Source organism: Leucoraja erinacea, chromosome 29, assembly GCF_028641065.1.
Source record: "Leucoraja erinacea ecotype New England chromosome 29, Leri_hhj_1, whole genome shotgun sequence".
Classification (NCBI taxonomy): Eukaryota; Metazoa; Chordata; class Chondrichthyes; order Rajiformes; family Rajidae; genus Leucoraja; species Leucoraja erinaceus.
In genome coordinates, this window is record NC_073405.1 from 17,483,774 (window position 1) to 17,506,275 (window position 22,502).

Below are 22,502 nucleotides of genomic sequence, written 5' to 3' on the forward strand. Positions count from 1 at the left end.
GAATCAGTATTTTATTGACTGGACTAGACTGGGGGGAAGCTTAGAGGAGCTTATTTACATCTACGCTGAACTTCTCTGCTTAACTTACATTTATCTCCGCTGATCTATGTTGGTGACTTTCTTACAACTGACATATCTGCATTTATCTAGTTATTTTCCTTGACCAATGGAGTAACAGTAGCAAATTTTCAAATTGAATGTCTATGAAAGAACATTGGAAAATTATTAATCTGTGTGCAATTTGTTTACTTTTTCCAAGTCATGACCATGGGACTAAATTATCAGCACCTGGACATTTGTCTCTTGACTGTCACTATGCAAGCCCATACCATATTTTTCATTTTTCATTCAGTTAGTTTTTTCACTTGATTCATTTTGACTTTCATATAAGAACTGCATTTTTATGTTTGTTCCTTAATGTGAAGCAGAATTCAAAACATTTCTTTAATATCAGTCCATTCTTTATTTTCAATAAAATTTCACCTCTGCAAACCTTTCCGGTTATCTACCCCATTTTGCTAATAATTTATTAAAAAGCTCTGCTGTTAATTTAACATGCTGCAGTGGTTTTGCAACTTATCGCTTTTCTTCCTCTAAATATTTTATTTGTGTCCATCCAAGGCTTTTTATAGCATCTCTAATGCACTGGATTTTGTTCTTTCTTCCATTTTAGTAAATATATTTTTAGCTGGATACCGCCCTTCCTTCATTTGTTTAATGTGGTTGCCTTTTTAAGGTATGTACTGGTTTTGTACTGCACAGAATATTTCTTTGAATACTTTCAATTGCGTGGTTCACCCATTCGGTTTATTCCACTATTTATTCAACCTAGCTTCCTGTGGTGAATTGCTATCTTATCATGTCAAAATTTGTCCTACTTGTGTTTAAAACCTCTTTTTTTAATCTGTCACTCATTTAGCTCATCATGCATAAAACTCGTAGTCGAAAAGAACTACTAATTAATTCTAAGATAGACACAAAAGCTGGAGTAACTCAGCGAGACAGACAGCATCTCTGGAAAGAAGGAATGGGTAATGTTTCGGGTCAAGACCTTTCTTCAGTCTAAACCCGAAATGTTACCCATTCCTTCTCCCCAGAGATACTGCCTATCCCGCTGAGTTACTCCAGCTTTTTGTGTCTATCTTCGGTTTAGACCAGCATCTGCAGTTTCTTCTAACCAATTAATTCTGCTCCGCTTTCTTTCCCCCATTGTTCTGTGTGCCTTACTTTTAAACTGCAATCCAATTTTCTTTGGAAAGTTACTTGAATCTGCATGTACCCATCTGATAGGCACAGCATTCTGGATCAAGAAGGTGAAGCATAGAACCAAGTAAGACATGGTTGGAGCATGACTGCTGAATGGGCTCTTTCACTAATATCATCCAAAGACTTCCTGCCTGCTGCAAGTCACCCCGAGTTGTTTTGCAGGCAAGTAAATGCTCACAGAATCATGCAATGGGACCCATCAAACACATCATTGACAACTATTTAATACTGGAGTGCTGTAGTAACTCAGTGGGTCAGGCAGCATCTCTGGAGAAAAATGATAGATGATGTTTTGGGTTGGGACTCTTCTTCAAACTGAAAGGGATGAAGAATGGGAACTTTTTTTCTGATTGGAAGTCTGTTACAAGTGGTGGATTGTAGGAATCTGTGCTGACACATTTGTTTTGCAATATCTATGACTTAGATGATGGGATAAGCAATCTGATTAGTAAGTTTGTGACAACAGGGAAATTGGTGGAGTCATAGATAATGAAGGTGGTTTTCTAAGGCTACAGCAGGGTATAGAAGAGCTCAAGAGTAGAGCAGAGCGGTGGTAGATGGAATTTGTTCCACACTAGTGTGAGTTAAGGCACTTCGGGAAGTCAAATTTAGGTTGGACATATATAGTAAATGGCAGGAATATTTGGAGTGCTGATGTGCAGAGAGATCTTGGAGTACAAGTCCATTGATCCCTGACAATGGTGACACAGATGGATAGGGCAGGGAGGCAATGTGGTATGCTTACTTCATAGACAATGCATTGCGTTTAAGAGTCAGGAGATCATGTTGCTGCTGTACAAAACTTTTGTTGGACCACATTTGTGGTTTTGTGCAAAATCCAGGAAGCATGTGGTAGCTGCAATGAGAGTGCAAAAGAGGTCCACCAGGATACTGCTTGAAATAGAGGGCTATAGTTGTATGAAGATATTGGGACTTTTTCTGGCTGGAATTCTGTACGTGGGCCCAATATCTGAGTAAGAATCCGCTGGCATTGGAGAGGGTCCAGAAGAATATAATGAGAAATGATCCTGGGGATAATAGATTAATGTATGATGAGCATTTGATGATGCTGGACCCATACTCCCTGGAAGGATGAGAGTTTTTTCATTGAAACTTACTAAATAAAGGCCAAGATAGAGTGCATATGAAAAGGATGTTTCCAGTAGTGGGAGAGTCTAGGACCAGAGGACAAAGCCTCAAGATAAAGGGACATGCCTTTAGAATGAAGAGGAAGATCCTTTGTGTTTATAGTTTGTTTGGTTGTTTGTTTGTTTGTTTGTCTTTTTGCACAAAAGTCCGCGAGCATTGCCACTTTTCATTTCACTGCACATCTCGTATGTGTATGTGACGAATAAACTTGACTTGACTTGACTTGACTTGACTTGAAGAGGAATTTATTTTGCCAGAGGGTGGTGAATCTATGGAATTCATTGCGGCAGACTGTTGTGTAGGCCAAGTCATTGGGTATTTTTAAAGTGGAGATTGATAGGTTCTTGATTAGTAAGTGCATCAAAGGTTATGGGAGAGAAGGAAGGAGAATGAGGTTGATAGGGAAAATTAGATCAGCCATGATTAAATAGCAGAGCAGACTCGTTGAGCTGAATGACTAGCTGAATGAAAAAGTTACCATTCTTCATCCCTTTCAGTTTGAAGAAGAGTCCCAACCCAAAACATCATCTATCATTCTGCTCCTATGTCTTATCTGTATTACTAAAACTCGTTGTTTGTGCCGGCAATGTGTCACTCTGTTCTGCTTTTTCCTATCTTCTTCCAAACGCTATGCCACAGCCTTCCCATTTTCACATATTCTACTCACATTTTCCCCGTGGAAACAATAAACATCTTCCCGTTGCATTCCGACCTATATTTCTGAAGTTATTCATGATTTAAAGTAAAAAAAAACGCTTTCTCAGAGAGCGTCCTGTGATGATGTCACAATGCCTCTCACAGTGCACCAATCACAATGGGCTCTCAAGCTGCCTGCCAACTGTCACAATCACATCACAATGGGATGTTGCCAATGGTAACAATGGCCTCTCAAGCTGGCTCCCTCTCTGCCCCTCTCCCTCTCTACCCCTCTCCCTCTCTACCCCTCCCCCTCATTCTCTACCCCGTCCCCCTCCCTCTCTACCCCTCCCCCTCCCTATAGACCCCCCCCCCCCTCTGCTGCCCCTCCCTCTCTACTCCTTCTCTAACCCCCCACCCTCTCAACCCCCCCCCTCCCTCTCTATCACCCCCCCCCCCCCACTCCCTCTCTAGGGAGCGGTGAGTATTGGGACCTATGGGTGAGTGGTGGAATATTGGGTTTGGGGAAAAGCCCTCCTCTGTGACGCTGCCCCCCCCCCCCCCCCCCCCCCCCCCCCCCCCGCGTGGTGGACGGGACCCAACGGGTCCCATTTGGTCTAGTGATATTATAAATGGTGTTCCACAGGAATTGGTGCTGGGATCCAATTTATGTTGTTTGTAATATAAATACTGAAAATAACTTTGATGGGAATGCAGGTGGTCTGAATAATAGTTTAACAATGACAACAGGTTTATTCACATTGCCATGTGGCGAAGGCTCAGATGGCAAAGATTGGAGAGCGGGCTAGTGTTTCGGGCACATTGACACAGTGTGAGCATCATCATTCCTATCTTCCACTTCCTGCTCCTCCGTTCCTTCCATCGATTATTCTGCTCAGGTCCATTTGGAGACAGACTGGACTGCTTCTAGACCCTGAAAGGACGGGGCTGAGGCTAGTTACGCAGGTGAGCTTCATGTTGATGTAACAATGTCAATGGCAACGAGGACCCACTGATCAGATCAGAGGGGAGATCGTCGCCAGGACGAGATGGTCGTCTGCCCCTCAGTCCGAGTGATGACATCACATTCTCAAAAGAAGCACTGGCCCTCTCATGGGAAGTTGAGGTGGCAGGATTTGGCTACAGAGCAGCTGCCCTCCCTGGATTAAAAAGGGATGGAAAGGACACAAATAAGACAGAACGCGTAGGAGTAACCCAGGGGGTCAGGCAGCATATATAGAGAACATGGCTAGGTGACATTTCAATACATTATACTGAAACATTGCCTATCCATGTACTCTAGTGATGTTGACTGATCTGCTGAGAAATTCAGCATTTTTTTGTGAACCAGCATCTGTTTAGTTTAGTTCAGAGATGCAACATGGAAATAGACCCTTTGGCCAACCGAGTCCGTGCCAACCATGATCATCCTTCTCACTAGTTCTGTCCTACACGCTAGGGACAATTTGCCAAAATCTTATTAACCTACAAACCTGCACGTCTTTCGATTGTGGGAGAAAACCAGAGCACCTGGAGAAAGCCCACGTGGTCACAAGGAGAACCTACTAAATGCATACAGACAGCACCCATGGTCAGGAATGAACCTGGGTATTTGGTGCTGTAAGGCAGCAACTCTGCTGCTGCACCACTGTGCCGCCCATGCTTAGCCTCTATGTGGGAATTATGCCAGGGGTGGATTGGCAATGGTGCGATCAGAGTGGGGTTTATATTGGAGAAAATGGAGAGTGTAAATGAAGTTGCAGCCTGTGTGAGTGTAAATAAATGCAAATAAGTGTGTATGTATGAATATATGTACGTCGGCATGAAAGATTTGTATTTTTGCATTAACCTATGTCACCTTGACATTGCTGATCAATTTATTAAGTTATTTCTGACATGGCTCGATGTAATTGTTCTCTAAACAACACCCAAATAGGCTTGGCCAGATTGTTCCACCGACATCTTTCTCCACTGGCGAAAACATTGTGCAGTTATGCTTGGTGTCGCATTAACTGAATCCAGGCACACTCTGTACCTCACTTTGAAGCCTCTGTCTTACCCTAGCAGCCATAATGTGATTTCGGGAGCACAAAGTGGAGCGAGATTCCTTCTTAATGAACGATTCTGCGTATAAATCAGCCCGTGATTTAAATCGAAGATGTTTTAGGTCTATTTTATGGGGAGGTTTGTTTTTGCATGCATAACTGGCGGATGTTCTTGTTGTACACGGCACTGAGTGCGCCAGAAATGAATACAATCCAAATTCCAGGTGCTGAAGCTTGTTGATGTCCTTTTTAATTAACCAAGCAGAGAGTTGGGGGGGGGGGGGGGGGGGGAAGCTGAAGCACACAATCCTTTCACGGTAAAAGAACATGCGAAATATCTTTAATAGAGTGTCATCGTGTGGAGTGCATCGTCACCATGTACCTCAAGAACCTGGAGAATGTAAATCATTTCTAATATTTCACCACGGTCCTTGAAAACTTGTTGTAAATGCAAGTGTCACAGCGACATGACCGAAGAAGGGTCTCGACCCGAAACGTCACCTATTCTTTTTTCCTGGAGATGCTGCCTGACCCGCTGAGTTACTCCAGCACTTTGTGTCCAGCATCTGCAGTTCCTTCCAACACAAAAAATCCAAAGCGTTTTTAGCACAGTTTAAGATTACTTTGCTACAATGCATGCATCAGCGAGCCAGTAGGCTGCTTTATATTTTGAGTCATAGACTCACAATGCAGGGTCCATGCGTCAGTTGTTGTCAGTGGTAATATGGTGATTAACTCGTGTCACTTTCATTCCTTACAGCTCCTCCCTCTGCCACAAAGACCGCCCACGTTTTTCTACAGGCTGTTTATAAACTTTCCTGCTGCCCGACATCATTTTTACTTTATTTTGCCAGATCCGCCGAACTTTAGTTCGTCGAGAGCAGGGATCAAGTGGGCAACGACATGAACCAAACGGAGATCCACGTTCCCGAGAGTCTGGATGATCTGATCAGAGAACTTCATGACATATTCTCCAGTGACAAAGTCAACGTGGAAGAGGTGCAAACTCTGATGGAATCGTATAAAAGTGACCGAGCAGAGTGGCTTCAATTCGCAAAGTTCGACAAATACAGGTGACCTTTTCAACAAATGAAGCAGTGAAATGATGGGAAGTCAGTCCGCAGACCGCTGGTAGAAACAGTCACTAAGAAACTTTTTGATCTAGAATTTAGAAATTTCATGTAAATATCGTGCATTGGGAAACGTGAAAACTGGAGTTAGATGCCCGTGGGAGTGTTACCGTTCACACGTTTTTAATGTCAGTAAACAATTTGCTGACACGTCGAATAGTTTTGCGAGTTTGTGTTTTAAGTTCAGCACACCAATCCCGATAAACTTTGGAACGTGAGTCAGAGTGAGGCGCGTTTCCTATTCGGTCTCCGGCAAGTGAATTTCCAAGCAGTTTTTTAACGTCTATGAACTGAATGCATGGTACTGTGACTCGCAACGAATGTAATGGGCGGTTTAAAATCGGTTTCATTACTCGCTACGATTTAGAATCGGGTGTCCGATCTTAAACTCACATCACTCTATGGGGCGCAATCATTGATTGATCTGTCCAAGGTTAAATGTAGCAGTAAAAGTGTCTGCAGTACCGTAGCTTTGCTTGTGAATGGTTATTAAATCTGGCGCAACATTGTATTTTTGTTATTGCTAAAAACCCATTACATTTGAACCAAGGTGGGTAAATTCAATACAAGAGACACCTTGCTGTTTTTTTTTCCAAAATACTAACGTCTCTGGGAGAGACCTAGGAATCTTAATGCGACGCCGTTTCTATAGGTAAATGTGTCCGTCTTAAAGAAGAGGAAGCTGCGTCCATCGCCGGTATACACACCAGTTTATTATGGCAGTGGTATTGCATGCAGGGATGCAGCGAAAGGCAAGAGTTGCCAGGTACGTGAACATTGTCGTCTTTACTTCATACCGATAAATGCATTTTGTATCACCCAAAGATAACGAGAGACGGAGGTTTGCATTACAATGTCATCTGTCGATTCAAACGAAATCGGGTGAATTTGGAATCCTCAGTCTCACATTCTCCTTGGAGCAAAAGCGAATGCTTCCATTACTGACACTTGCCGTGTAATTACTATACTGTCATTAACTGATTAACCATCTCAAAGATATGTTTAAGCATCCTCTGAAATTTACGGTCTCAAAGCCATGTTGTTAAACTCAGTAACAGAACGTCTATGAAATACATCAGGGATCATCTAGTTCTATTTTCTATCACAAACGTCGCAAGAGTTGACATGACGTCAATAATCTGTGTTTCTGTTTATTTGTGAACGAATTGTGTCAATAAGTAGCCAAATCCGAGGGGCGTATTTTTTTTTACATAATTTCCTGAAATCTAAAACAAACTGGAAGGGTTAGTTATCAGCCAGAAATATGAAATAAAAGAAGAATATGTTGGCAACACTCAGCAGGTTCGGCGACATCTGTGGAAAGTTAAACATAGTTAAGGTTAACTATGTTTCTCTTTCAATAGATATTGCCTGACCTGCTGAGTGTTTCCAGCTTTTTTTAAATTTTCATTTGAATCAGAGGTTTCAGCCCATAATATCCAGGGTGTTCCTGAAAGAGTTATCTTTGGAAGCCGACCCAGGCCCTGTTTGCCATAAAACCAATCAGGGATACTTCGTTGTTCAGAAATTGGTTCTGCACTTACTACATTTGCAATAATGACATAATTGTTCATGAAAGATTTTGGGATGCCCCGAGGAGATGCCAGAAATCCCATTTTTTTTGGAAAGATGAGTAAAAGAATCCCAGGATTAAATCTGAATTTTCAGTCTATATAATTCAGTGACACATATGTAGCTTCCTACATGTAATGAACCTTTGTATATAGTCCTTACTAGATAGGCATTAAAAGGATAATATCTTCCAATACTGATGTCAGGAAACACAGATTTATTAAAGAAATCTAATGTTTCAGGCAAATCATCGATCAAATCATCTACAATGCCTTTTGATTTAGGTTTTGCACAGGTAGAATACTGTTTGTAGTCAATCCCTTATGTATTTTACATCACGAAGCAGTAAACCTGTTTAGATCTTACAGCAAACTAATACATCTCATAGCCACCCCAAATTGTATCAATCTTTTATAAAAGTGAATTCAAATTTTTTTAATTGTAGCAGGAAAATTTGAATTGGATTATTCATCTTGATGTCTGGATGAATAATCCAGTACAAAGGTTTTTTTTTTATCTGCCCATTTGTATGAAATAAAATAATGTGGCTGATATATGGTTATCAGTAAATGAAATAAGAAATGAATATTCGTTTATGACTAGAAGTAGAAAGAGATGAAAAGGTAAAATGAACATTGATGTTCCTTCTGTGGTTTTCTCTGAACTGTTGGCAGAAACATAGCAAAATCCCAGATTACAAACCCGGGGGGGGGGGGGGGGGGGGGGGGGGGGGGGGGGGGGGGTGGAAAAATGGGTGGCAATTTTTGGGTGGCAAAATTCCTTTACCACGACCTAGAAATGTTCACTGGCACAAAGTTATGTGCATAATATTCAAGTAATATTCACGGCACATAAGTGCCATGCAATGCCAATGTCCATCAAAAGAAAATCCAGTTATCACCCCCTGACATTCCATGGCATTACTATCATTGAATTAGTATTAATATTTTGGGGGTTACCATTTACAGGAAACTGAACTGGAGTAGTCATATACATATTGCGGTTGCAAGACCAGGTCAAATGCTAGGAGAAGTGTAAAAAGTAAATCGTAACTCCCCAACCCTATCCACCATCTGCAAGGCTCAACTCAGGAGCGTGATGGGATATTCTTCACTTACCTAGATGAGTGCAACATCAACAGCACTGAAGAAGCTAGACATTATACAAGACACAGCAGTCCACTAGATAGGCACTCCATCCGCTACTTTCTCTCGCTCTGCATCTGTACTGCAGCAACTCACCATGACTCACCTTCCATCTCTCCCCTCGAACTGGATAACCAAAGAAAGCAGAAGTTATGAATGATTCCATTTGCAATCATGTTAATTAACACTCTGTGTGGTCATAAGTTAAAAATGCAACAGGATGCCAGTTACATCAGAGTACAAAGCCTTACATATTAATGTGGTGCCACAGCTGGAGGAGCTGCTGCCTCACAGCTCCAGAATCCCTGGTTAATCCTGACCAGGATGTTGGGAGTTTGTACATTCTCCTTGTGATCAAGTAGGTATCCCAAGGGGGGTTTGACTTCCTTCCATATCCCAAATATTCCAGAACCAGAGGTCACAGTTTAAGACTAAGGGGTAGCCATTTAGGACTGAGATGAGGAACCATTTTTTTTACCCAGAGCGTTGTGAATCTGTGGAATTCTCTGCCACAGAAGGCAGTAGAGGCCAATTCACTGGATGTTTTCAAGAGTGAGTTAGCTATTAGGGCTAAAGGATTCAAGGGATATGGGGAAAAAGCTGGAATAGGGTACTGATTTTAGATGATCAGCCATGATCATATTGAATGGCTGTGCTGGCTCAAAGGGCCAACTGGCCTACACCTGCACCTATTTTTCTATGTGCAGGTTTGTAGGTTAATTGGCCATGGTAAATTTCCCTTAGTGTGTGGATGAGGGGTGGAGGTGATGGGAATGTGAGACAATTAGTGAGGAATGAAATGCTCTGAGTTGGCATGGATGAAAGCCAAACTGTGCACTTAAGATGGAGCCAAGTAACCGCAAGAACCTGTGAATGCAATTTTAAGACAAGGTAAAGATCTGGTGGACAAGGGAAGTTCATCTTTACATTAATAATTTAATAATTTTAATAATAGTGGTTCTGCCACAACAGTACTGCATTTCACTACAGTTTTATATTTTATTTTAAATCATTTTATTTTTCCCAAGAATGGAAGCAATTTGCAAAAGTCAGTTCTTAGCCAACATCCAGTATCTGACTAATTCATCCACTTTTGCTTTGAAAATGAGGTTTTGATGTTTGATACCTTTAATTTTACGAAGCTTATACATGGCAATGCGTCAGCACCCCATATCTACTTTTTGCATCTCCTTTCTTGCATCCCTTTACCTTTAAAAAGCCTCAGATCTATTAAAAACTAAGTATTTGGCGTCATCTTCAATTTCCCACTCCCTGATCTGGCACATTTTTCTTACTATTAGGCATATACTTGCAAGTTTCATGACATTAATGGAACTGTATACATTTATGCAGCATATACAGGAAATGAAGAAAGCACTTCATAGTTCAGTCGACAGTTGTGAAAAGGGAACCGGAGTTAACGTTCCAGGTCGAAGGTTCTTTATTTCTTAGAACTTAACTTTATTAATTTGAACTTTGTTTTGCACATCCAAATGGACTAATCTCTACCCAACCTGTTTCTGTGTGATCACTGAAGTATGAGAGTTACACTCAACGATGTCCCTTACCAACTTGTCCTTCCTGCACCATGTTTCCTTCCTATTGGAAAAGTTAATAGTGAGAGCCTGGTAAACATGGATCACTTTCCATACCTCTAGGCAAAGTGGGGTTTTGACAATGAAACCACCTTCAAGGGGTTTTGACAATGAAGCCACCTTCAAGCACATTCTATGGTCAATTGAGGAAAAAGGCTTTTGTAGATTAAGATCTGAGATCTAGCATGAAATACACAGTTCGCCAGTGATTCCTAATGCTTTGCAGGCTCCTGAGAAGGCCTACACACAGCAACTACTTCAAGGAAAATATCACCAATGCTGTCCTTGTAACATCCTCTAAATTCACTGGAAAGACATGGAAATCGATGTCTTCACCTTGACCACCATTACCATTGGTGGTATGCATTTCGTTGTCTCTGTACTGGACAATGACAATTAAAATTGAATCTGAATCGGATTGAGGTTCTGGTTACTGTCATTCCACTAAGTTGGGCAGACTAGATTGTTCACATGCCTGCCATCAGATTTCCAAAGCCTGCCTCTCAATTACCTGAGCTCCCTCATGGGAGATTATCAGTCAGATAGTGAAAAGGATTCATGGATGTGATCAAAGCCTCTTTAAATAAATGCAACATCCTCTCTAGAAATGCCACTGCTGGGAAGCTCTGGGCCATAACCACTCAGTGGAGGAGGAGCACATAGAAGCCCTGCAGGAGCAGAAGGTGCCTCACAAATGCTCCACTCATTGGCTCCATCAACCAGCTCCTATCCCTTCTGTGGCAAAGCCAATAGTCCTGACACTGGGCTCAAGAGCCATGTCACATTCTACAAAGCAAGAGTGGAAGCAAGTCATTCACTGCCCCTAGGGACAGTCTAAGAAGAGAAAGAGTGCGTGCATTATTCCAATGTAATTTTTGGTGAAAATGAAGAACCAGTGGAAGTGAACAATGTTGATGGTGAATATGAAACAAAGGATGTGTGCTTCATGCATTTTATGAGAAAGAATATGATACAAAATGAATTCTCGCAAGCTATTTTTCATCTTGTGAAGAGCCGGGTGATATTTGGTTAAAGGGCTATGACTGCTGCCGTCACTTCGTATCTCAAAGATATCACAACTCCCAGCCAACCTTCTGAACTAGTCTGACATTCATACTGGGTGGATACTGTTTCATGCAAACAGACCTACTGCAGGTGATGTCGCAGTTATACACAGCCCTGAAGGAGTGCCACAAGGAGTTCCACTGTCATTGAACTTCATGAAATCTCATGTTAACAGGTTAAACACAAGCAAGCAAACCTGAGCAAAGGTACCTCATGCTTCCTTCAGCCACAGGATTAGCAGCGATGACATCCACGTTGTCCTTGTGGAGATAATGTTCCATTGTCTAAAACAGAAACATAAAATGCTAGAACCAATCAGCGGGTCAGGCCACATCTATGGGAAGAGAAACGAAGGAACAGACCTGTGTGTAATAACAAAGATTCACTCTACTGTATCTCAAAGCTGCCATGATCTATGGTTCCACTTTATTCCTTGCCACGTACGATGTTGCCAAACACAATTTTCCTCTTTTTTCTGAATGTCAAATTAACAACAGCATAAGTATTTGATGTTTAAGGGAATGATCAACAGATGGATGGCCTTCCACGCATGCAGACAAATTTATCCTGCATTATAGTCCAGGCTACTCATCCATGTTGGCTTTAAATACAGTTGATATCAGAAATTTTGCCAAATACTGCTTTGATGTCAAGGGCAGCCACTCGCACGCCACCTCTGGAATTCAGACTTTCACAATGTTTGGCCCAAAATCATTATTTGACTTGGAATTGAACAGTCCCGCTGAGCAGGTTGTGGTGAAATAGTGCCACTTGTTTTCTCAGTCAAAGCCACCCATAGTTTATTGATAGTTGAAAGTACATCCATGAGTCAATAATTAGTTGTACTGAATTTGTACCATTTTTAGTGGAGGATACATACCTGGAAAATGTTTCACTTTGTCCAAAAAATGTTAATGTTGCAGCTTTATTAGACCCACTTGGCAAGAGGCATTTATAATTCTGAATTACACAAGTTTCCAGCGCAACAGCCAAGATGTTGCATTCATGTGTACACAGTCTGTTGAAATGTAAAATAGTTTGTTTTGAACAAACATAATGACATTTAGGAAGTCAATGATCTGAAATTATCTTTTCTACCTTGATATGGAAGTCATGCAGTGATCAGTCTCTGCTATTTGAAGCTGCAGCTGAGAACCACTCAATTACTTCCCTCCAGTAACAAACCATAAGAGGCATTTTGTGTTGGAGGCCCAGGAAATCATTGCCCGAGTTTCCCAGAGTTGTATTCTACTCGTAAACTCGTTGCTTCCTCAATAACCTTCCGTCCATCCATGAAGTCCCGTGGATATTTCTGCTGATGATTACACAGTGTTCAGTTCTGGTTGCAACTTTCAGGAAAATTATATGGACCATGCCCATGAAGATAGGGAGAAATGAAACTTTCATTACCACTTGATTATGTCCTCAGCAAACCCTGCACTTCCAATGAGTTACTTTTAAAGTACAGTCATTGTTGCAATGTTGGCGAATTGTACAGCAATTCACACAGGCAATAAGCAGCAAACTGGACAATCTTTTTGCCTGGTCGCTTAAGCGGCCTTGAGATAACTGCACAGAATGTAGAATATTAAGGTATTCTGTAAATGTTAACAACATCAGGACAACCAGAGGATGTTGGAAAAACTCAACAGGTCATAGAAACATAGAAAAACAGGTGCAGGAGTAAAACATTTGGCCCTTCGAGCCTGCACTGTTATTCAATATGATCATGGCTGATCATCCAGGTCAGGCAACATCTGTGGAAAAAAAAACAGTCATGTTTCAGACTGGAAACATTAACTCTATTTCTGCCTCCACAGGTGCTGCTTAACCCGCTGAATACTTCTAGCATGTTCTGATTTTATTTTAAACCTCCAGCATCTGCCGTTTTTTAATTTTTCAGGGCAATCAGATTGTGTTGTCCCACCCTGATGGAGATGATCTTCCCTTTTAACATTGGAGACCATAACTGTGTTGATGAACTTGGGATGTTAAGGCACTATTGGTTCTGTGGGCCAAACTGTCCCAGAGTTAAAATACAAATTTCTCTGCAATAGATTAAAATGCTAAAAATATTTAATAAAATCGGAAAATATTGAAGGTGAAAAACTTGAAATATTGAAGAATTATTCTGTATGTGGCAAACAATTCAGATAAGCACAAAGGGGAGTTGTAGGAAAGTGAGAAAATAACATTGGTTTAGAAATTAAATGTACGTGTGTTTTCACTGTTATGTAATCCATGAATCAGATAATTACTTGTCAAAGATGCACAGGAAAGGGAAATACGTGTAAAAGTAGAATTTGAGTTGGTGCCCCATGCTGAGTAAAATATTAGTGTTTGTGATGGCTCGATTGACTAGGTGTGCACTGGAATTTTTGATGATTTGTTTTATTCAATAAGTTAATCAATGATATATAAATTCATTATAATCCTGTACAGTACATCCAGAGACCAGAATGTTCTGCTCAACAGTCAGCCTTTGTGCACTCTTGAATAAGACCTTATGCTAGTTTTTCCTCTTGCCTTACAGCAACCACACTGACACAGCTGAAACACACAGCAATGGAGATGCGCAGAGCACCTTGCTCACACGTGGCCATTCCTGGGATTTGGAGATGCCCATAAACATTTACCAGTGGGCTTGAGTTTATTTCTCTAAGATGCTCTGCTATGTTCACAATTAAATACATTTAAGATGTATTGTTTAGAGAAATTTGCAAAATTAACCAAATTGTGAACATTACCACAGCAGTTTTGTTGAGTACAGCAATTCTTTGCATAACTGGGAAGGAGATTTGCATGTCTAAGCATAAGACAACAAATGATCTTTGATGTAACTGGAAGATATCCCAATGCTTCAAAAAGTTGATCCAGATGAAGGCATAAAATGAAGGAAACTTTTGTAGAGTACACCTAACTTGCTGCTGTTGATTTATTTCCGCTCAGTTACAGGATAGATTTAAAGTTGATCTTTGAGTTGGCACTAGACAACCCATTCCTTGGCAGGAACACTAATATTAAAGAATGACAAGCTCCCAGAGACTATCAGCTTAATCAGTAGTTTCAGTACATCGGGACAATATCTTCAATCCTGCAATGCTTTAGGAATTTGAACTTGTTCATTTTATACACCTGCTTACCATGTCATTACCACTATTAATTATAATTCATGCATCACATTCAATCATTTTACTTTGCAAATTGTAAAACCTTTGTTTTTAAAAGTATTTTGTCAGTAAAAATCTAGTTTGGACCTGTTAGTCCCCCTTCATGCTTTGCAATCACCAGTTCAAAAATCCTATTATCCTGTAGTTTCCTCTTTGTATTCTCATCTTGAAGATGGATGTTTAATACTGATGTGACATTCCAAAAGTAGCTTCGCTAGTATCTGTGCAAAATGATAATAGTTTGCTCCCAGTCTAATAAGGTGTCCTTGAGATCACTCGCCATGTACTGTTAATCTTATTGACAATAGCTTCGCTTCGAAATGCAGCGCAGACACAGGCATTTCGGCCCACTGACGTAGTGAGGCAGCAGCTCTATCACTGCACCACTGTGCCATCCAAATAATAGGTGGAAGACAATAGTATAGACAACAGTATGCTTACACTGAAAGGTTGATCATTATTTCCAAACTCTTTCTATCCTTAGCTACCTGTTTTGTTCTTCTTGCCACTGCATTACTTTGTATTTATTCCAGTTAAACCCAAGTTGAATCCTTAGTCCAAGGACAGTATTTTCCTGGATCCTTCAACATGTTAAAATTTGATTTTATATTCACCCCTTGGTCACATCGCTTGATGTCATCAGATAATAGAAATTGGGATATAGGGCTCTGATCCTCCATCCCGTGCTTCCATGATGGCCGCAATTGCAGTTTATCAAACCATTCCTATGCTCTCTTCTGTATTTGTCAACTGAGAGTCATGGAGTTATGCCACACTGGCATTAATTCTATAGCCTACTGTATCCATACCAATTATTGTACAAATTTACACCAATTCCATGATATACAGTGGCTCGCAAAAGTTTTCATACCCCTTGAACTTTTCCACATTTTGTCACGTTACAACCACAAACGTAAATGTATTTTATTGGGATTTTATGTGATAGACCAACACAAAGTGGTGCATAATTGTGAAGTGGAAGGAAAATGATACATGGTTTTCAAATTTTTTTACAAATAAAAAACTGAAAAGTGTGGCGTGCAAATGTATTCAGCCCCCCTGAGTCAATACTTTGTAGAACCACCTTTCGCTGCAATTACAGCTGCAAGTCTTTTGGGGTATGTCTCTACCAGCTTTACACATCTAGAGTCTGAAATTTTTGCCCATTCTTCTTTGCAAAATAGCTCAAGCTCAGTCAGATTGGATGGAGAGCCTCTGTGAACAGCAATTTTCAAGTCTTGCCAGAGATTCTCAATTGGATTTAGGTGTGGACTTTGACTGGGCCATTCTAACACATGAATATGCTTTGATCTAAACCATTCCATTGTAGCTCTGGCTGTATGTTTAGGGTCGTTGTCCTGCTGGAAGGTGAACCTCCGCCCCAGTCTCAAGTCTTTTGCAAACAGGTTTTCTTCCAAGATTGCCCTGTATTTGGCTCCATCCATCTTCCCATCAACTCTGACCAGCTTCCCTGTCCCTGCTGAAGAAAAGCATCCCCACAGCATGATGCTGCCACCACCATGTTTCACAGTGGGGATGGTGTGTTCAGGGTGATGTGCAGTGTTAGTTTTCCGCCACACATAGCGTTTTGCATTTAGGCCAAAAACTTCCATTTTGGTCTCATCTGACCAGAGCACCTTCCTCCACATGTTTGCTGTGTCCCCCACATGGCTTGTGGCAAACTGCAAATGGGACCTCTTATGGCTTTTTTTCAACAATGGCTTTTTTCTTGCCATTCTTCCATAAAGGCCCGATTTGTGGAGTGCACGACTAATAGTTGTCCTGTGGACAGATTCTCCCACATGAGCTGTGGATCTCTGCAGCTCCTCCAGAGTTACCATGGGCCTCTTGGCTGCTTCTCTGATCAATGCTCTCCTTGCCCGGCCTGTCAGTTTAGGTGGACGGCCATGTCTTGGTAGGTTTGCAGTTGTGCCATACTCTTTCCATTTTCGGATGATGGATTGAACAGTGCTCCGTGAGATGTTCAAAGCTTGGGATTTTTTTTATAACCTAACCCTGCTTTAAACTTCTCCACAACTTTATCCCTGACCTGTCTGGTGTGTTCCTTGGGCTTCATGATGCTGTCTGTTCACTAATGTTCTCTAACAAACCTCTGAGGCCTTCATAGAACAGCTGTATTTATACTCAGATTAGATTACACACGTGGACTCTATTTACTAATTAGGTGACTTCTGAAGGCAATTGGTTGCACTGGATTTTATTTAGGGGTATCAGAGTAAAGGGGGTTGAATACTGCAACAATTTCTATATGTGTGCAAAATAAACTTAATAAGCTATAAAGTTTAAATTGATTGTACATTTCATACCCGAATGTCTTATATTTAACAGATTTGAAAGCCTTCTGACGTAAAAAGACAATACCATGCAAATTAACTTTCTATTCGTGCATTTCATGAGATTATCTGAATCCTCCCTGATATATTACTAAGTGGCCTGATTGCCAGCCCGAGTGCCAGCCAGTAGCAGGTCCTTTCAAAACATTCGCCAAATTTTTAAGATGTACACAAGAGACCATTCAGTGTTTTCGGAACAATCCTCTGGGTGGAGCAAGTTCCATGACAATCCAACTCCAGAAGAGCACTGAGCCAAGTCTGTGGGAGATCGGGAGGAAGCAACAGTCTTCTGTGAATGCCACTGATCACTGGGTTGAAGCTGCTTTAGCTAGAATTCTGTGCTCCAAACCCTTTTCTAGTTTGTGGGTCACCCAGACTATTGCATTGAATTTAACTTTCAAATGCAATTTTATGCTAATAAGGCCCACCCCTAAAAATTAAATCTATAGTAAGATATGTGGCCGACAATTGAAATCTATTGACAGCTGACATAATTCTTAGTCTGACCCAGAGTCTCCAGTTAATAATAAAATATACTTGGTCACCAAGCACCTGGCTGTGAATTCAAGGTCACCTGAACATGTCCTGGCTTGCACTCAGGCTAAGATGTGCACACCTGTTCACACATAGTGAGCACTCAAAACCAAGTCTCCATTCAGTGTATGTATGTGTGTGTGAAGATGGGAGCAGACTTTGCATGTGTAACAGGAGGTTACAACTTACAGGCTCTGAGTGAACTGCTCTAATTTAGCTTTTATCCACCATGAGGTCATAGTGCCCCAAAACAGTACATTTCAATCCCCTGGGTCCCCAATACGGTAAAACTCTGATAATCTGACATCCGATTATACGGTAGTCTTGAGTGTTCCTGCATTTGGCTCAGTTAATTGACCAGGGGTCCAGAGTGTGACTGGCATTATGGTTTCTATGTAATATGTAACAACGGTGAAGTACATCATTCACATACCCAGCAGCAGATCTCAAAACAGACGTTCTGTTAAGAGGCATTTGGGGTGATATGGAGAACTTTGAAGACTTGTCAGCCAGCTCCTGTCCCAACTGCAACAGAGGCTATGGTTCCCCTCTTGACCTCATTTACCACCTTGGATTCCACAAAGCTGGAGTGGAAGCAAATAATCATCAATCCTGAAGGGCTGCACATGAAGAAGACTGTCTCATTATTTCAATCTGAAGTCTGAAGAAGGGTCTTGACCCGAAACGTCATACATTCCTTCTCTCCAGAGTTGCTGCCTGTCCCACTGAGTTACTTCAGCATTTTATGTCTATCATTATTTAAGAAGGCATAATGAACAGTTTCAAGATTGAGACGGGAAATATTGTTCAAAGAAAAAAAAACAAAATCCACACAAAATAGCATATCCTAAGAATAGTACACTTGGTGAAGAACAGGCAACTTTACATCATTTCACCTCATCTCTGGCTTCAACTTTGAACTACTTGATAAAAAGTGATTGTCAAAATCTGACATTTTAATTGACTAGATGGAACTTAATAATTTTCAATCTTGCTGTTTGCAGAACGGAAAAGGAGTACTTCAAATTCAAATTGCTACCTTATAGCAATAAAGAAAGAAAAATAGGTTGTTAATATAGGTGCTTTATCAAGCTGTCTCATATTTTCTTACAACCAGTGAGTGTCTTTAAAGTGTAGTCACTTTGCTTATGCAGCCTGCTCCACCCACATTTCTATAAAGAGCAAATTAAATGAATGGTTAGATAAATTACTTTGGCAGTCCTCAAAAAAGAAATCTGGTCGAGAACATTGGAAGAACTCCTTGTTCTTTTGAAAATGATGCCTTGGGATATTTTAACACAACTGTAGTCCTTTCTGCAGGACAAGAAAACTAGCTGTAGGCAAAACTTTCTCGAGGCTGGGATGCAGGGTTCTGCCTTGATGGAATGGCTGTTTGGTGGTGATGTTTTTTCAGAACTGCAGTGGTTTTGACATTATTATATACAGTATTGCAGGGGCATCTTAATAAAATTCACATCCAAATTCTGATGAAGTCTAAGCTGTAGCTGTTGTGTTCAAAGGACCATTTATGCGCCTGGTGAAATTGGTGAAAGTCTACTGTTATCAACAATTACTCTTTTAGGTTTATCATTGTCACAAGTACCGAGGTACAAGCTTTGTTTTGGAAGCTATCTAAACAGATCAGATACAGTATACCGATATCAGATATAAATGCAATCAAGTCAAACCCAAGTACAATAGATAGAGCAACTGGGAAGATACATAGTGTAGAATATAGTTCTAAGCATTGTAGTGCATCAGTTTGATAGAGAAATCCAATATCTACAATGGGCTACAGGTGAATCGGACAGTACCTTGGCTTATGGAAGTACCGTTCAGAAGCTCGATAATAGGGGGAAAGAAGCTCCCACAGGGGAACTGAACCCAAAAGCATTGACAGAAAAAACATCTTTACCTCTTATAACTTTTCAAGTTATTTGCATCTTTAAGTGCATCTAACTTTTAAATACTCCACATTGCCTTGCCCGTCTTTTCCTTCAATCGCAAATGTTTGTACGGCAAAAAGCAAATATATTTGGGTAGAAGGAAGACATCTGGTATATCATATGGCACATTAGCTGGATATAAAAGAGATGGAGAAACTAGGAGAATTAAATGGAGTCCTTCCAGGAAGCAGTGCGGAAGGAAGTGCAGTTAATGAAGCTATGGGAATCCATGGGTCTTTGAATGGGACAATACTATTGAATGTTTACGGTAGATACTTTTAACATTTTTAGAAATAGTAATTGCTTGGTATTTTTTGTGGCATGAATGTTACTTACCACGTATCAGCCCATACCTGAACTTTGTCCAGGTCTTGTAACATGCACGTGTGGGCTACTTCACTTCCTGAAGCATGTCAATGTGATGCATTACTTGCATTTATTTAAGAATAGAATGTAATTTTTATATACAATATACTACAGGGCAAAGTTCTTCCAACATGTGATCAGGTAAGCAATCTGCTCAAGAAAATACGCTATCCAATTCCTTAGCACAGCCTAAGACATCCATTGCCAATCACGTGAATTTCTGTACTACTGTCATAAAATATATGGTACTGGATATTCTTTACACTGCAGGTATTTTCCTCCTTTGTCTTTGTTTTAGACCATAGATCAATTGGGGGAAAAAAATACCTGTAATCATAATATCCAGAGTTTAATCGTGAGAGTCAGTCTAACATTGATGGTTCATCCTCTCAAATTGTGTTATTAAAAGCTGGAGAGGATAATCTGTCCTTGCGTGTGACCACCCTGTTAAACTACATGTTTATTACCACTAACACCATTTGGAGCACAGCATGGAGTGATAATGCTCTGCCACTTGCCCGAATTGGGTGTAGTTAGCTAGAAAGTGTAGGTTGCACTGGACGGATTAATTTTGATTGTGTTTTTTAAAAAGGTGATTAAGAAGAATGACAAGTGTAGGGCAGTAGATGTTATTTGCATGGACTTTAGCAAGGCATCTGATAAGTTCCCGCACAGTAGGCTAGTTTGCAAGTTCAGATCACATGGATCGAGGGTAAGATAACCAAGTGGATACAAAAGTGGACTGGTGGAAGAAGACAGAAGGTGGCAGTGGTTTTGTTATTCGTATTGGGGGCCTGTGACACATGGATCAGTGGTCTATCATTTATATTAACAACTTGGATGACAATCTGGTTCACATGGTCAGTACCAAAATTGGTTGTGTAGTGAACAGTTGTATCTAAGATTACAGCAAGATGGAGTGGCGACGCGGCTCTGGCTGCAGCGGCTCACCGGCAGTCCCGTTTGTTTTGTGTTTTTTGCGTTGTTTATTTTGTTTTGGTTAGTCTAGTTTTTGGTTTTTAGTTTGTGTTTTGGGGGGGTGGGGTTGAAACAGGGTTTGCAGTCTCTCCCTGCGGGGGAATGCGACCTTTTTGTCGTATTCCCCTTCTCTGCCTCCGTCTGCGCTGAGGCATAATGGAGCTGACGACCTCGAGGCTCCGGAGGCAGAGCCCGTCAGGACTCGCCCTGAGCTCGCTCCCGTGAGGGTGGTCCGGCTCAGGGCTGGAAGAGGTTGGGACGCTCCCGTGAGGGCGGCCAGCCCGAGGGTGGAACGAGGCTCCCGTCGGAGTGGCAGAGCTCGGGGAGGTGCGGCGCTCCTGCCCGAGGGAGGTTCGGCGCCCAAGTCGGGGCGGCCCGGCCCGAGGGAGAAGCGATGCCCAAGTCGGGGCGGCCCGGCCCGAGGGAGAAGCGACGCCCAAGTCGGGGCGGCCCGGTCCGGGGGAGAAGCGACGCCCAAGTCGGGGCGGCCCGGCCCGAGGGAGAAGCGACGCCCATGTCAGGGCGGCCCGGTCCGGGGGAGGTTCGGCGCCCATGTCGGGGCGGCCCAGCCCGAGGCTGAAGACGGTGCGGTACTCACGTGAGGGTGGCTGGGACGGTGTTCTGGCGGTGGTGGCCTGAGTCCGGGGTTCGGCCGCGGGCCAGTGGCTGTGTCTGCAGGACTGGTGGGCAGCAGCTTCAACCACCCCGGGTTTGAGCCGCATAACTGATTTATAACATCGCCCGGGGGGTATCGCCTCAGCGCAGAGGGAGAAGAGGAGGGAAGAGACTGCAGACCTAAGACTTTTGCCTCCATCACAGTGAGGAGATGCTGGGTGGACTCACTGTGGTGGATGTTAATATGTGTTTATTGTTGTTTTTATTGTATTATATGTATGACTGCTGCAATTTCGTTCAGACTTCGGTCTGAATGACAATAAAGGCTATCTATCTATCTATGTAGATGTGCCCGAGAAATCAGACAAGGAGTGCAGATGGAATTTAACTTGGACATCTGCATGGTGCTACATTTTGGTAAACTAAAACCAGGTCAGGAGTTACAGAGGAAATGGCAGACCCCAAGAGAGTGTTGTCCAATAGAGAAACTGAGAGGTACAGGTACATAGTTCCATGAAAGCAGATAAGATGGCAAAGAAGGAAACTGGTCAGCTTGCCATTTATCGGAGAGTCAGTGAGTACAGGGGTTGGGACATCCTTTTACATCTGTACAAGTTGTTGGTGAGACTGCACGGAGTATTGTGGGCAGTTCTGGTTGTCCTTCCTCCGGAAGGATATCATCAAGATGGAAAGGGTGTAAAAGAAATTCACCAGGATGTTACCTGAGTTTGTGGGCCTGAGTTATAGGGAGAGGGTGCATGGGTTGGAACTTTCTCTTTGAAGTGTAGAATGCCGAGGGTGATCTTATTGAAGTTACAAGATCATGAGAAGTAGGGATAAAGTTATTGCTCAGTTTTTCTCTGTAGTGGAGGATTCTAAAACTAGGATCAGATGGGCTGAAGTGCCTGTTTCCATGCTGTATAGATCTATGGCTCT

The 22,502-nt window shown here is 41.8% G+C and overlaps 1 protein-coding gene across 2 annotated transcripts in view; it reads left to right on the forward strand.

The window, feature by feature from the left end:
• The first annotated feature begins 714 nt into the window (after window positions 1-714).
• LOC129711269 (cysteine dioxygenase type 1-like) overlaps window positions 715-22,502 on the forward strand; it is a 33,761-nt gene continuing 11,973 nt past the window's right edge. Inside the window, exons 1-2 of one of the 2 annotated variants that reach the window (XM_055658791.1) lie at window positions 715-736; window positions 5,951-6,169. In XM_055658791.1, the coding sequence (XP_055514766.1) occupies window positions 6,000-6,169 (170 nt within the window). In that variant the 5' untranslated portion in view covers window positions 715-736; window positions 5,951-5,999. Of the gene's footprint in view, window positions 737-5,894; window positions 6,170-22,502 lie in introns of those variants that run through there. The other variant, XM_055658790.1, reaches the window with a different exon arrangement.